This window comes from Mercurialis annua, linkage group LG2 (genome assembly GCF_937616625.2).
Source record: "Mercurialis annua linkage group LG2, ddMerAnnu1.2, whole genome shotgun sequence".
Classification (NCBI taxonomy): Eukaryota; Viridiplantae; Streptophyta; class Magnoliopsida; order Malpighiales; family Euphorbiaceae; genus Mercurialis; species Mercurialis annua.
Genome location: NC_065571.1, coordinates 48,534,828 through 48,548,444, shown reverse-complemented (window position 1 = coordinate 48,548,444; position 13,617 = coordinate 48,534,828). Strand labels below are relative to the sequence as shown.

Sequence of the window (13,617 nt, the reverse complement as noted above, 5' to 3'; positions counted from 1 at the left end):
CCTTTTGTACAAACGTCAAACCGTTGAGTCATCTTTACTTCCATCGCTCTTTTGTGGAAACATCTTGGTTGGGTAGTCAACAATTATCTTTGAACAGCTGCTATGTCTTCAGCATAATTATAGGAATTATGGGTGGCTCTATCTACAGCAGTAAACAAGACGGACCTGTGGAACTAAGCTGTGTGAATCTGTTAATTTTTAGGGACGAATATAGCGACCCCTGGCAGACTTCAATGGCGCATCGGCTATAAGGGGAATTCACTGCTCCTGCTGTGAATAATGTTCTCAGACCCACTCAAGCAATAAATCTAAATCTGCTAACGAGAGTATGCACTGTTGAAAACCTCGTCAGTTTGACGTCGTCAAAATAAACTTTGACAAAACTATTCATTTAGATTCTAAAACCGGAGTTGGTGCTTATATGGCAAGAGATCACTTGGAAAGAATAATTTTCTCTATAGCATGCATATTTAATTCAATTTCTTCTTCAGCTCTATTAAGGCTTTGGTTCTTAGAGAAGTCATCTTCCTTGCTACAAGGTTTAAGCTCCAAATAGTTTACATAATTTTGTTGTCATCGGCTAATTAAAAAGTATAGTCCAATTAGGATTAACACTTTTAATGTCATATAAATTATTTATTCACTATAAATACCCTATGTTGTTCATAATTTAGAATTAGAATCAAAAAGGAACCGAACACACAATATAGACATATTGATGTAAATAAGGAGAAAAGTGGGGTGTGAGGTGTGAAGAATATAAGTTACTCCTCACCCTTTGATTTACTTGTTGTAGAGAGTTAAACACTTTGTGGTTTTCTTCTAAGGGCATTTTACTTGAAATGTTCTCTATTTGGTGATTTTTCACCAATTTTGTACTCCTTTAATGATTAGTGGATGGCTCGATTCTTTCGCCTGTGTATGTACGCTTTAATGTCAAACCACGTAAATCTCTTGTGTTATTTATTAAGTTTGCTATGTTGTTATTTGTTTATCAAATCTATAATTAAATACCTATCGAAAGGTTTCTATTCCGATGTGTATACTAATCTGGCCACAAACCGGTCATAATAAAAATTGGTGTCAATGTTCCAGCATTATGAATATAGATTTTATGTAGTGATACATGATTATAGGTGATAGTGTAATGGTAACGTCCATTAGGGGCGAAGCAACCTCGTCTAAAAAGACTATTGCTAAGTCAGATAAACAAATGATTAGCCGAAGTATAAGACAAGTGATTATTCTGGGCTCAATAGCCCGAGATACGACGTTAAAATCAAGATAAATAACCATAAAGGCACCAGATTACAGAGCATAGCTCAGACTTGGAAGTAGTTATAAGTCGAATTATCAGGGAAGCCAAGCCCTAGAATCCAACCTAAAATAATACCATGATATCATAATATGAAAGATAATATGGGCACTAGGATATCTATATATCGGTTTAAAAGAGTTTCTCGCTCATATGAATAAGGAGAAAAGAACTATATGCCAAGCAGCAGCGAGCCTAACAAATCTTTGGGGACCATAGAAGATTCTTTGACACACGAGGAGAATGTTCCTCGCGCAAGACACATATAGCTGACCACTCTAGACGTAGTAGAAGAGGACACATCATTATAACAGAAAAGTGGAAACCGAAAAAAGAATAAGAAGGATAACTCAACCAAGTTTGCACGTGTGAAGCTATAAAAGCCACCTTATGTGAAAATCGTAAAGGTACTTCTCTTTTTTCCACAATTTATTTTCTCTCTTATTCTTACCCTACTAAATATTGTACTAGACTGTCGGAGCAGACATTCGGTGACCCTCACTGGTGTTCTGTCTGACCCTTGTTTTCTGGTGCTTCAAGTAGCTTGGAGTACATAGTCCATTTGGTGATTTATCACTAGGAAATAAAGAGAAACTTTTAATTTTATTTCATTTTATTTTGTTAAAAAACCTATTAACTAAGTAGCACATTTCATTTCCAAAAAAAGACCCTAGAGAAAACAGTTTTTGTTGTAACTCTTTAATTCAAATGTTTTGACTAAATCTGATACTCTCAAAGTCGGAATTTTATAATCAATAAATCCTATCTTTTCTAGTAAAAAAAATTGTAGTCCTATGAAAATAAAAACCTACTAAAAGTAAACTACTTTTCATATATATATTTTTGATAAAAATGATCAATTATTAGCACTACCACAAGGTGTAGAGGCAAAAAACAAATAACATCATGTTTGAGTACAAATCAAATCCAGATTTCTAATAACATCACCACACGAATAAGGAAATTCTGGATGCAAGATTTATAATAAATTACTGCCTTGCTAATGATCATAAACGAAACCTTCTCCGGAGTAAGAAACTCATTGTTGAAAACTCTTAAGTTCATATCCTTCCATAATTCCCAAACCGTAAAAGATCAAACCAACATCCAAAGATCATTAAACTTCCTCTTGGCGAGAGAAAATCACTGCCAATAAAGATGAACCAACGAAGACGGGATAACCCATGATCTGTTACTCAAAGCTAATAAGTAATTCCAAGTTCTCCATGCAAAGGAACAATGAAGAACTATGTGGAGTGAATCCTCTTCCTCAAAGCACAAAGAACATAATCTTTCTTCAAATGGAATAAAACCTCTCAAAATAAGAGACATTTTCGTAGATTGAAACCGCCAATATAATACTGCACCTACAAATAATCTCTTTCCAGCATTTAATTTAAATTGCTTCTGCAGTTCTAGTGAGTTGTAGCTCAAATGGTATAAGAATTATATTGGAATATGTTCAGAATTCTAATGATATTATTGTGGAGTATTTGGGTGAACGATTTTTTTATTATTATTGGCTAATTAGGAAGTATTATTTAATTATAATTAATTCCATATGAATTATTTACTCACCGTAAATACCCTAGCGTATTCATCTTTTAGAATCAGAATTAAAGAACCAAACACACAATTTACATTAAATATTGATGTGAACAAGGGGAAGGGGGGTGCGTGTGATGTGAGTACTATAAGTTAATCATAAACCTTTTGGGTTACTTCTTGTAAATAGTTAAACACTTGTGAGTTTTTTTCTAAAAACATTTTTATTAGAGATATTCTCTATTTGGTGTTCCATCAATTTTGTACTATTTTTCGTCTGTGTATGTACGCTTTAATGCACAACCACGTAAATTTATTGTGTTATTTATTAATTTTGATATATTGTTATTTATTGATCAAATGCATAATTAAAATATGTCGCTAAATCGTCATTTAAATTGGAATCTATCGCTAAAGTTGTCATTTAAATTGGAATCCGTCGCCAAATCGTCATTTAAATTGGAATCCGTCGCCACATCGTCATTTAAATTGGAATTCGTCGCTAAAGTTGGAGGGAGCACTCCCACCAATTATTTTGATGGATTTAGCGACGAATGTTAATCATATTGCCCCCCTAATATAATGATACTGTAAAATGCAACTAATACTCATAAAGAGAGACAGTTAAAACCACTGTAATAGTTTTAAACATCTCTATAAGTACATTTTGGACTTAAAATCACCAAAGTCATTGACTTTCAGATCTTATATCACGGTCGTTCCAAAACTTCAATTCCAGCCTATCTTCAATTTAAAAGCAGTTTATTCCTTTTGTCTATTTTTTTTATAACTCATACGATTAGCATTCTCTAATATGTGGTACTTGAATTTTATATATATATATATATCAGCTACATCTCATTTGGGACATTATCATAAAATCGTAAATACCTAAAAATACCCCTATAACCTAAAAAAATCTTTAAAAAATAAACCCTAAAATTGCTACCCACTCCCGTCGCCGTCCTTCCCTACTCCTACCGCCGCCTTCTCCCATTCTGGCCACCGCTGATGAAAGATTGTTATGGGTGGAGACCCGCCCAGTTGTCCTTAACCGATCCCGATTGGGTTCATCTTCAAACAAATTTCTTTGTCCTCATACGAACAGCTATGTTCGTCCCTAGACGAACCTGGGTTCGTCTGAAAAAGAAGAAGAAGAAACGATAGTGAATTCAGGCAGTGGAGGTGGGTTCAGGCGGCATAAGTGATGGCGGCTAGAATTCAATGGGTTTATCTTTTTAGTGTTTTTTGAATTTTAATAACGGTTTTATGATGACATGTTAGATGAGGTGGAGCTATATATGTTTTTATTTATTTTTATTTAGTTTTATTTTATAAGTGTCACATAAACGAATGTTAATGGCGCGAGTCAAGAAATGGACGGTAGGAATTTACCGGCTTTTAAATCAAAAATTAAAAAAAATTCTGAACTGAAATTAAAGTTTGTCCGGAAAGTCATGAAGGGTTAGTGATTTTAAGCATACATTTTGTTGTAGTCTCTCTCTATTCAAACTGAATATTTATGGAAAAGCTATTTCGAAATGTAGTCTCTATTCAAACGGAATATTTATGGAAAAGCTATTCAAAACTATAAATTAGAAATTTTTGTGTTAGCCATCCCTATAGTGCATGTGCATACATTTAATTTTTATGAACGGCTTGTTTCTTTCTAAAAGTCTTGGTGTCTATTGTGGAGCTAGGTGCCAAAACTTCGTCCATTCTACAAATAACCGGTCCTGAATATAAGAGAGAGAAAAGGAATAAATATGCCACTACATTAAGTTAGAGAATGCGATTTTCACCCATATACCCATTTATCCTCCCATACCTATCCATCTATAAAAGCACGGATGAGGAAAGGGGGACAGACAAATTTACTGAATAATCATTTTCAGTTTACTACTAAATAAAGATTTTATAGTCATTCGTGCTTTTATAGATGGATAGGTATGGGTACTCTCAGCCACTTTTAATATAGTTATTTAATTAATAATTATTGTAATTAAAGTTTTAATTAGAATAGATAGGTAAATTATCTCCAATTTAATTTTTAGTATATAAAAATAATTAAATTGTCTCCAAATTAGTAGGAATACCTATCTTTTAATTTGATTGAACTATAAAATTAAAATATTGTATTTGATTAATATATTATTATTTAAATTTCTATCTTATTATTTCTAAAGATAGAAATTAATAAAATTAAGTTAATTATTCAATTATGGTTATTATAAAACCAAAAGAAGAATAAATTCAGTATGAAAAAAAATTATAACCGAATATATTATATTTACTTCTATAAATTTTTTTAATTAATTTAATATTAATTATAAATAAAAAATTAATATAATTATACTAAATTTACTAATATGTTCATTGACGAGTTACGTTACGAGCCACGTGCATAGCACGTAATGCGAAACTAGTTATATAAAGAGTATGAATTATAAAAAGGTGGTTATTTATTAAATTCGTAGTAAATGGGCGAAAATCTTTTAACTCATTAAAATAAGGGATAATGTCATAAAATTCACCAACTTTACATGTTTTTTCAATTTAATCACGTTCTTTAAAACTTCTCATAAACATACACTAACTTTCATTTTTTCCCAAATTCATACATGGTGTTGACATGTCACTCATTTATTAGTAAATAATAACTTATACCTCAGCAAATTGCACCAATGAATAAGTGTCACGTCAGCACCGTGTATGAATTAGGAAAAAATGAAAGTTGGTGTATGTTTTTGAGAAATTTTAAAGAACATGATTAAATTGAAAAAACATGTAAAGTTGGTGAATTTTATGACATTATCCCTTAAAATAAAGGTAATAAAAGGGTTTGACATGGGTATCCACATTCAGTGACGAAGTGAGACTATAATTTCAGGTAGGGCACAATTTAATTAAGGTTTAACTCCTAAAAATCTCGACTTTTAGTGCTTTTCCAATTCTATTTTCACGTTCTAAAATTATCAATTGTATCCAAATTTACACTTTTACGTTTCAATTGTATCTAATTTTAGAAATTCAACTTTTTTCCTTCAACTTTTTTTTAAAGACTTATATATAACTTTTTCATTTGACTTTTCATTTGCCACCTCTACATTTAGTATGTAGATTAAGTTGCTCCTTCATATTTAAAGAGGTGCTAAAATGCATATTATGTTTTAAAAACAGCTTAAAGAAGTCTATCATTCTAGCATTATTAAAAGAAAAAAGATTCAAATGTGTCACTTCACATATAGAAAAGTTCAAATAACCATATAAAAATAAAATAATTTTTATTTGGCACCTTGAACCAAACGGCCTATTTAAAAGTTCAACCGAATTGGATCAATTCGTGGGCTATTCGAGCTATTTGCAGCTGACTCGACAAAATCAAACACCTTATCTTTGAAATAATCGAATTGAACCACATTTTTAAAGAAGTAATTTAAATCAAACCAAATTCAAAAAGAAATAAAAAAAATCAAACCAAAGAAAACAAAACCAATAGAATTAGTTTGATTATTATTTTTCGATTCAATTTGATATTTTTATTCTGTTTGTATTACAACTGAGCTGGATTTTTTTTTTGACGAGAGCTGAAATTATTTAGCATTCAACTCAGAAGCTAATTATATTATTAAACTGAATAGAACTAAATTTATCGGATCGATCGATTATTCATCTTGATATTATTTTTCACACCCTACTCACAACATCATTTATTTGTCTAATTCATACGTCGGAACCTAAACTTTCTTCCCTCACATTTTGTTACTTAAACATATAATCTGCAAATTGAGCTAGATCTTAAAGACCGGAAATTTCCAAAATTCAGTCCACTTCATGTTAATTGTTATACACCACTTGTTTTTATACTAAGAAGTTGGGATAGACCATAATTTGGAAACATGGTACAAAAACCTTTGGCTAATCTCGTCAAAAGGTCCCTATATGTTTAATTTTTTTATTTATATGACTTCTTTAAAGTTAATCATTCAATAAACCTTTGTACTTTTAATTTTTTATATAGCAGATCCTTTCTAGATAGAAGTGGTGGATGTACGTCCAATCGCCGTTAAGGGATTAACAATTTTCACGTATGAAATAAAAAAGTTTTTATACTTTTTAATTTTTATATATATATTTGATTGCACTTTCAAATTTATTTATTCAATAGGTCCGTGTACTTTTTGAATTTTAATTTATTTTGTTCCTCTCTAAATTTTATGATACGGCTCATTTTATCAATGTGCTGAGTCAGATAGACATTTAAATTCCGGCTTACACGCGTTTCACGGTGAGTGTAACGATATGCTCTTTTCTGTCCAATTTTTTTTCTTCGAAATTTAAAACTAATTAAGCATAAGGACTCATAAATGTTTTCTAAAAAAGGCATAGTAAATAAATTTTTTAAAAGACAGGCCTTAAAATGAGTTTGGCCTTAATCTTTTTCACCTAATCTTTCAATTTTCTTGTAGTAACCTAAACAAAAAAATTAACAACATTCCGGCATTTATTAAAATAGCCTTTGCAAAGGCAAGTGAGGGTTAAAAAAAATTGCGGTTATTGAACTATGCACCTTTTAAAAAACAGCTATGAACATTTTAATGGTAATATTTTATTAATCCAACTAATATATTTTGAAAATAAAAGGTTACCACTCATTTAATAGCAAAGTTTGTGCATATATCTTGCCGTTTGGTTATGTAATGCATGTCGTTTTAGTACTCGTGAGTAATATGGCATTAAAAGCTAAAAAACGGAGGGCGTCCATGTAAGTAAAAATTCATATAAAACAAGTGGATCCCGTTTCTCAAAATTATTAGTTGGGATACCAAAATATTACAAACAAATGTTGGTAACCGTTTTGTTAAAAGTATATAGTTGGGTAATCACAAAACATACTAACCCGACAAGTGAGCTAGTAAGGAACTTTTCTAACTTAAGTGGTCACGAGTTTAAACTATAATCATGTATGCTGCCGTTTATAATTTTGTGTTAGAATTTGTCTCCTGTAAGGGCCTATATCATACTCGAGATTAGTATGGATTTGGGCATATTAATATCGTCTTATAGTTCGAATTCGTCCAAAACATCTCATGTACCATATAATAAAAGAATGTGTCTGTTGTGTAATAATACTGTAAACCGCAACTAATATTCATAGAGGGGGGAAGTCAAAACCGCTCTAAGAGTCTCAATCATTTCTATAAGTATATTTTGTTGTACAATCTATTTAGTCTGTAACAGAGTCGCTTACAAGCGGGTCTGGGCACCTGCTCTGGTCGAAATTGATAGTAAATATAATTTTTTTCATAAAAGCTCTGCCCTAGTTGGTAAATTAAAATTATTAATCAGAATATTTTTTTTACGGTTCGCTCTCTCGCTAAAAGAATTTGTCTACGCCGGTGTTTATTCAAACTGAATATTTATGGAAAACCTATTCAAACTCTATGAACTACTGATATTTATGTTTAAACAACCCTATAGTTCATTAAATTAAATTTAGGAACGACCTACCTTTTGCTTTCTTAAAGTATATATGTGTCTATTATGGAGTTAGGTGCCAAACTTCGTCCATTCTACAAACTACTGGTCCTCAATATAAGAGAATGCAAAAATGATTCAATATATCAGTCTGAAGATCCAGTTGGTCCTCTGTTTTTGAAAAGATGTTGAAAACGCATTTAATATTTTGAAAACAGCTTAAAAAGCCTTTGAACATGAAGTAGTTAATTTATTTTTTATGGGATCTAACGTGACACTTTGAACATGAAGTAGTTCAAATATACGTCCATATTATAGTGACGGACCTACTTAGAAACCAGGAGGGGCCACAGTCCCCTCAAAATATGATGCATCGAGGTCTATTTGAAACATAAATAATGTGTTTGGTTCAGTTTTTTGGTGGAATTTTTAACTTTTGCTTTTCAAAAAACTCCACCAAGGTGTTTGGTGAGAATTTTTTTTAGAGCTTTTGGAGCATTTTAAACCTGCAACAGCTACTGTTTGAAAAGCTCCATTTTGGAGCTTTTTGCCAACAGCTGATAGCTGTTTCAATATTTTTAATTATTTAGACACAATTACCCCTATTAGAATATATCATTTTTTTAATATATAAAATTATTTAAATTATTTTTAACTCTAATCATTTATAAATTATATAAAATTATTTTATTTATATTAAAACAACTATAGTTTAATAATTTTTTAAAATATTTAATATAAATTTATTAAAAATATCTAAATAAGTTTCAATTAAATATTGTTTTTTAATAAAAAAATAATTTTTAATATTTTTATTAAATAATATATGATATAATATATTTATAATTTAATAAATAAAAATAAAAATTATGTCCTTTATGGTCATTTTATATATAAACAGCTATAACTAATTGAATTTCACCAAACACTCATGATCTATTAGCTATCAGCTACCAGCCAACAGCTAATAGCTATTAGCAACAGGTAACAGCCACCAGCTATAAGAAACAGCTGAACCAAACAGGCCCTAAAATTGGATCATAAAAATATGGGTAGATTTTAAAGAGGATTTTAAAGAGGAAAAAGAAAATCCAAACACAAATGCAAAATGCTTACATTCTTCATTTTTTATCGAATATAGTTGAATTAATATTTTACTATATCTATACTATACTATAATTCTGAACTCCCAATTAACTTTTAGCACAATTTTGACAAGTGGTGCTCCTTAATTCAGACATGTGGATACTTCAAACTTAAGTAAGAATGAATTATCTTGCTTATGTTCACTCCCATTGAACACACTCATGAACTTTCATTGCCATAAACTTTTAAATTCACTTCTAACTTTTCAAGTTTTTTATATTTATTAGACTGTTACTCCATTGTAGTCACATAACCTTCTAATTTAAGTTCTCTTAAATACAGAAATTACGATTTTTCTTTGCCATGAACTTTTCAATTCACCAAACTCTTCAAATTTTTCATATTTAATCACATTATTAAAACCGTTACTAAGTTACAGTTGCTTTAAAATATTTATTTACTCTTCCTTTCATTTCTCTTTCTACATTCATCGAACACAAGACAAACAAAGAGATTTTGAATTTTATTTATGATGAAAGAGGGCGTTGAAAATCTACATCATCCAAAAATAACACATTTGCTCGGATTAATTATTCGTATTTGGAACCTAATGATCATTTCTATTTGATTTCTTTTCCAATGCAGCAAATATGACGGAATAGAAAGTTCATATCGACATGGAAAAGTCAAGTCATGTCATCTTTCTCTAATGATAAGGTAAAACTACTAATTTATGTTAATAGTTTAATATTGAACTATAATCTTGATTGTTTATTGTATTTTCATATTTGTAGTACTTCCAGAAAATTTGAAATGGTAAATCTTCAGATAAGTTATCTACAAACAGCAACCGTGGTTATGTATATAGCTTTTGTACACCTAACTGTGGCTTGAGTCAGTTTGTTCAAGCTAATAAAGATGATGAAGTCCTTACTAATCTGCATAATGATAGATCCCGTCAAAAGTTCTAAGCATTTCCATCTAAACAATGTCACAGTAAACAGTAAAATGAATTTGATTAAATATTAGAGGTCTAAATACTTTTGCATCATCAAAGATAAAAGAATTGGGACAGCTCCACATTAGATGCTAGAGAAATTGGGGAAAGCATCCAATGGTGCTCATCCAATGCTTTTTAAAAATTTATTTTGATTAAGCTCTTTAAATTAATTAATTTAGCTTAATATAATATAATTTGAAATAAAATTTATTACATATTCCACCACTAATATAAATTAGATTGAATTAAATTATTTAGTTATTAAATTTATATTAATAAATTAAATATTATAGCTTATTAATGTAATTAAATATATTTAAATTTTAAAACAAACTCCTCATATTCAAAAAATTATAAAAATCCTTTATATATCAAAATCATAAAATTCTATAAACTTAAACTTTGACTAATCAAATTACTTAATTTTAAAAATGTATTTCATGTCATACTTTGTAAACACAAATAGTTAACAATATTCTTTAGTTACCAACGAGTTGTAGTTCAAATGGTATAAGCGCTGGACAGCAAACTGTCAAGGTCGTGGGTTCAATTCCTCCCACAAGCGCTCCCCCCTCCCCCAATTATCAAAAAAAAAAAAACAATATTCTTTAGTTTCATAACTAACTCTTTAAGTATCATAAAACATTTAGAATCATGTCACCCTAAATATATTAACCAAATTATTATAAATAAATTCATAGTAATCTGAAAAATTATACATAAATTATAATTAGATAATAACACCAATTCGTAATAATATCAATTAACTACTTTAAATGGCTTTTAAACTACCACACTCAAAAAAATCAAGGTAAAATTAAATAATTCTAAATTCTCAAATAAAAGCAAAGATGATTACTAAATATTTGATTTTATCCGCGCAACGCGCGGGCATCGACCTAATTTATGGAATATAGTTGAATTAAGTGCTCGACAGCAAACTGTCAAAGTTGTGGGTTCAAATCTTTCTACAAGTATTCCCCCTTTCCAACTATAAAAAAAAAAATTACTTTCAACCTAAACTTTTATTATTATTAACTTCTTATGATTTTAACTTGGATATTAATATCATAATTTGAATATCTGTCTTCTACTATTTATACTATCCTATAAAATTGATTATATCTATAAGATTATAACCATTCGATTTAAAATCCTATTTAATCTAGAAAATAAATTCTCTTAAAAACTACATCAACAAAGTAAGAATTTTCATCAAATACAATATTTAAAAGTACTTATTTTCATTAATTTATGATAATATTTTTGATTTTTGATATTTATTTAAATGATTTTTTTACTTATTTATATCTATACTATACTATAATTCTGAACTCCACAAGAACTTTTAACATGGTTTTGCCAAGTTGCTCTCTAAAATTATGACATGTGTACTCTACACACCCATTAACTCTCTCAATCAGCATAGACAACGTTACCGTCCTTCAGGCTTCTCCAATAGCTTCGTCTTCAACAGCTCTTCAACCGTTTAACGCCAATACAATCGATCAGCCTTCTCCAGAAGTTTCATCTTCCATCGCTCTTCAATATGTTACATGACACAGCAATCAATCACCATTAATCAAATCTAACCTCAGATATGCGGCACGGTATGAAATCAAAAAAAAAGAACTCGGCTTCATCATCCACCAAAAAAAAACCTATTGCATCTCTAGTGAACTCGTATGTACCACGAAAAATATTAAACTCCGCAATTCAGGTAACGTTTTATTCAAAGTCTTAGTTTGTTTAGTTGTATCGATGTACCCAGATTCATTAATAACTGTATTCTAATTTGTATGCACATCAAGTGCTCGATTAAATGGGTTAAGGTGTTCTTTGTATCATAGACATTAAAGGCTTCCCTCTTGAGCCGGAGCTGGTCATGGTATTGCGTCGCATAGGTCTAATACGAAATCTGTTTTTCCCGGAATGCAACTCACTCTTAATTTTTCTGTGTTAATTTTAAGGTAATAGAAATGTTTTTAATTTTTTTTTATGTTAATTGTGGCTATAGAAATTTGTTTAATTGTGGCAATATGTTTTATTGCTATTACGTTAAGAAATTCTAACCAACTACTTATGAGTGTTTAGTTAAAGATTTCATGTATTTTTACCAAATACATAAATATATTATGTCATATCTACAAGTTTGATGACATAGGTTTTAACTTAAGTTTGATGATAACTTCTTCATTTTATCATCTCATGTCTTTAATTAATGGTCTCTACTTTAAAAAGGAAAATATAAACAAAAATTTAATAATTAATAATTAATGTCTCTTGTGAAATAATAAAGTCATAGAAAAGTAGTTAAGCAATTGAAAACTTTTGTACAAAAAAAAAGTGGCAATCATAATCGAACATGCTTGCCACCCCATATAGTTGACACTTTACACTCTCTCCTGATCCAACTACCCCCTCAGATTATAAATATAAATGTACCTTATATCCAATCTTTCTCAAATTGACATGTAAGTCCAAATTAATTTAATATCTCCAATAGAAAAATGCATACTTCCTACATTTTCATCACCACCTCCATTTTTCTCATTCTCATATCACTAGCTACTCAATCCAATGCTTCTACTTCCATAGCCCATCACAAAAATGCATACTTTGGCACTGCAACCGAATTCTTGGCACCACACAATGCGGCTCGTGCCGCCCTACGGATGCCTCCATTAATTTGGGACGCGAGGCTAGCGAACTATGCGCAATGGTACGCTAATCAGAGGAGGTACGACTGTGAGTTGAGGCACTCTAATGGACCATATGGTGAGAACATTTTTTGGGGCAGTGGCGACGGATGGACACCGGCTCAGGCCGTTTTTGATTGGATTACGGAGCGTAAATGGTACGATTATTGGTCCAATTCTTGTTATGGAGGTGAAGAATGTGGACATTATACTCAAATTGTTTGGAGCAGAACAAGAAGAATTGGGTGTGCTAGAGTGACTTGTGATGATGGTAGAGGTGTGTTCATGACTTGCAATTATGATCCTCCTGGTAACTTCAATGGAGAAAGACCTTATTGAGTTCATTATTTCTTATGTGTTTGATTAAAAAAAACTTTTTGCAAGTTTGTTGTGTTTACTGTAAAAATAATTACTATTTGATGGACTGAGTGTCTTTATGTAAGTTATTATTAATCTTGAAATTAATTTTAATTAATATATTATTATTGATGTAA

The 13,617-nt window shown here is 30.4% G+C and overlaps 1 protein-coding gene across 1 annotated transcript; it reads left to right on the top strand.

The window, feature by feature from the left end:
• The first annotated feature begins 12,873 nt into the window (after positions 1 to 12,873).
• LOC126669306 (pathogenesis-related protein PR-1-like) lies at positions 12,874 to 13,617 on the top strand. Its single transcript, XM_050362749.2, has one exon. It carries the CDS (start codon positions 12,935 to 12,937, stop codon positions 13,460 to 13,462), a length of 528 nt encoding a protein of 175 aa, XP_050218706.1. The 5' UTR covers positions 12,874 to 12,934; the 3' UTR covers positions 13,463 to 13,617.

Coding starts and splice junctions, on each gene's coding strand:
- LOC126669306 (XM_050362749.2), top strand. CDS start 12,935: ATGCATACTTCCTACATTTTCATCACCACCTCCATTTTTCTCATTCTC.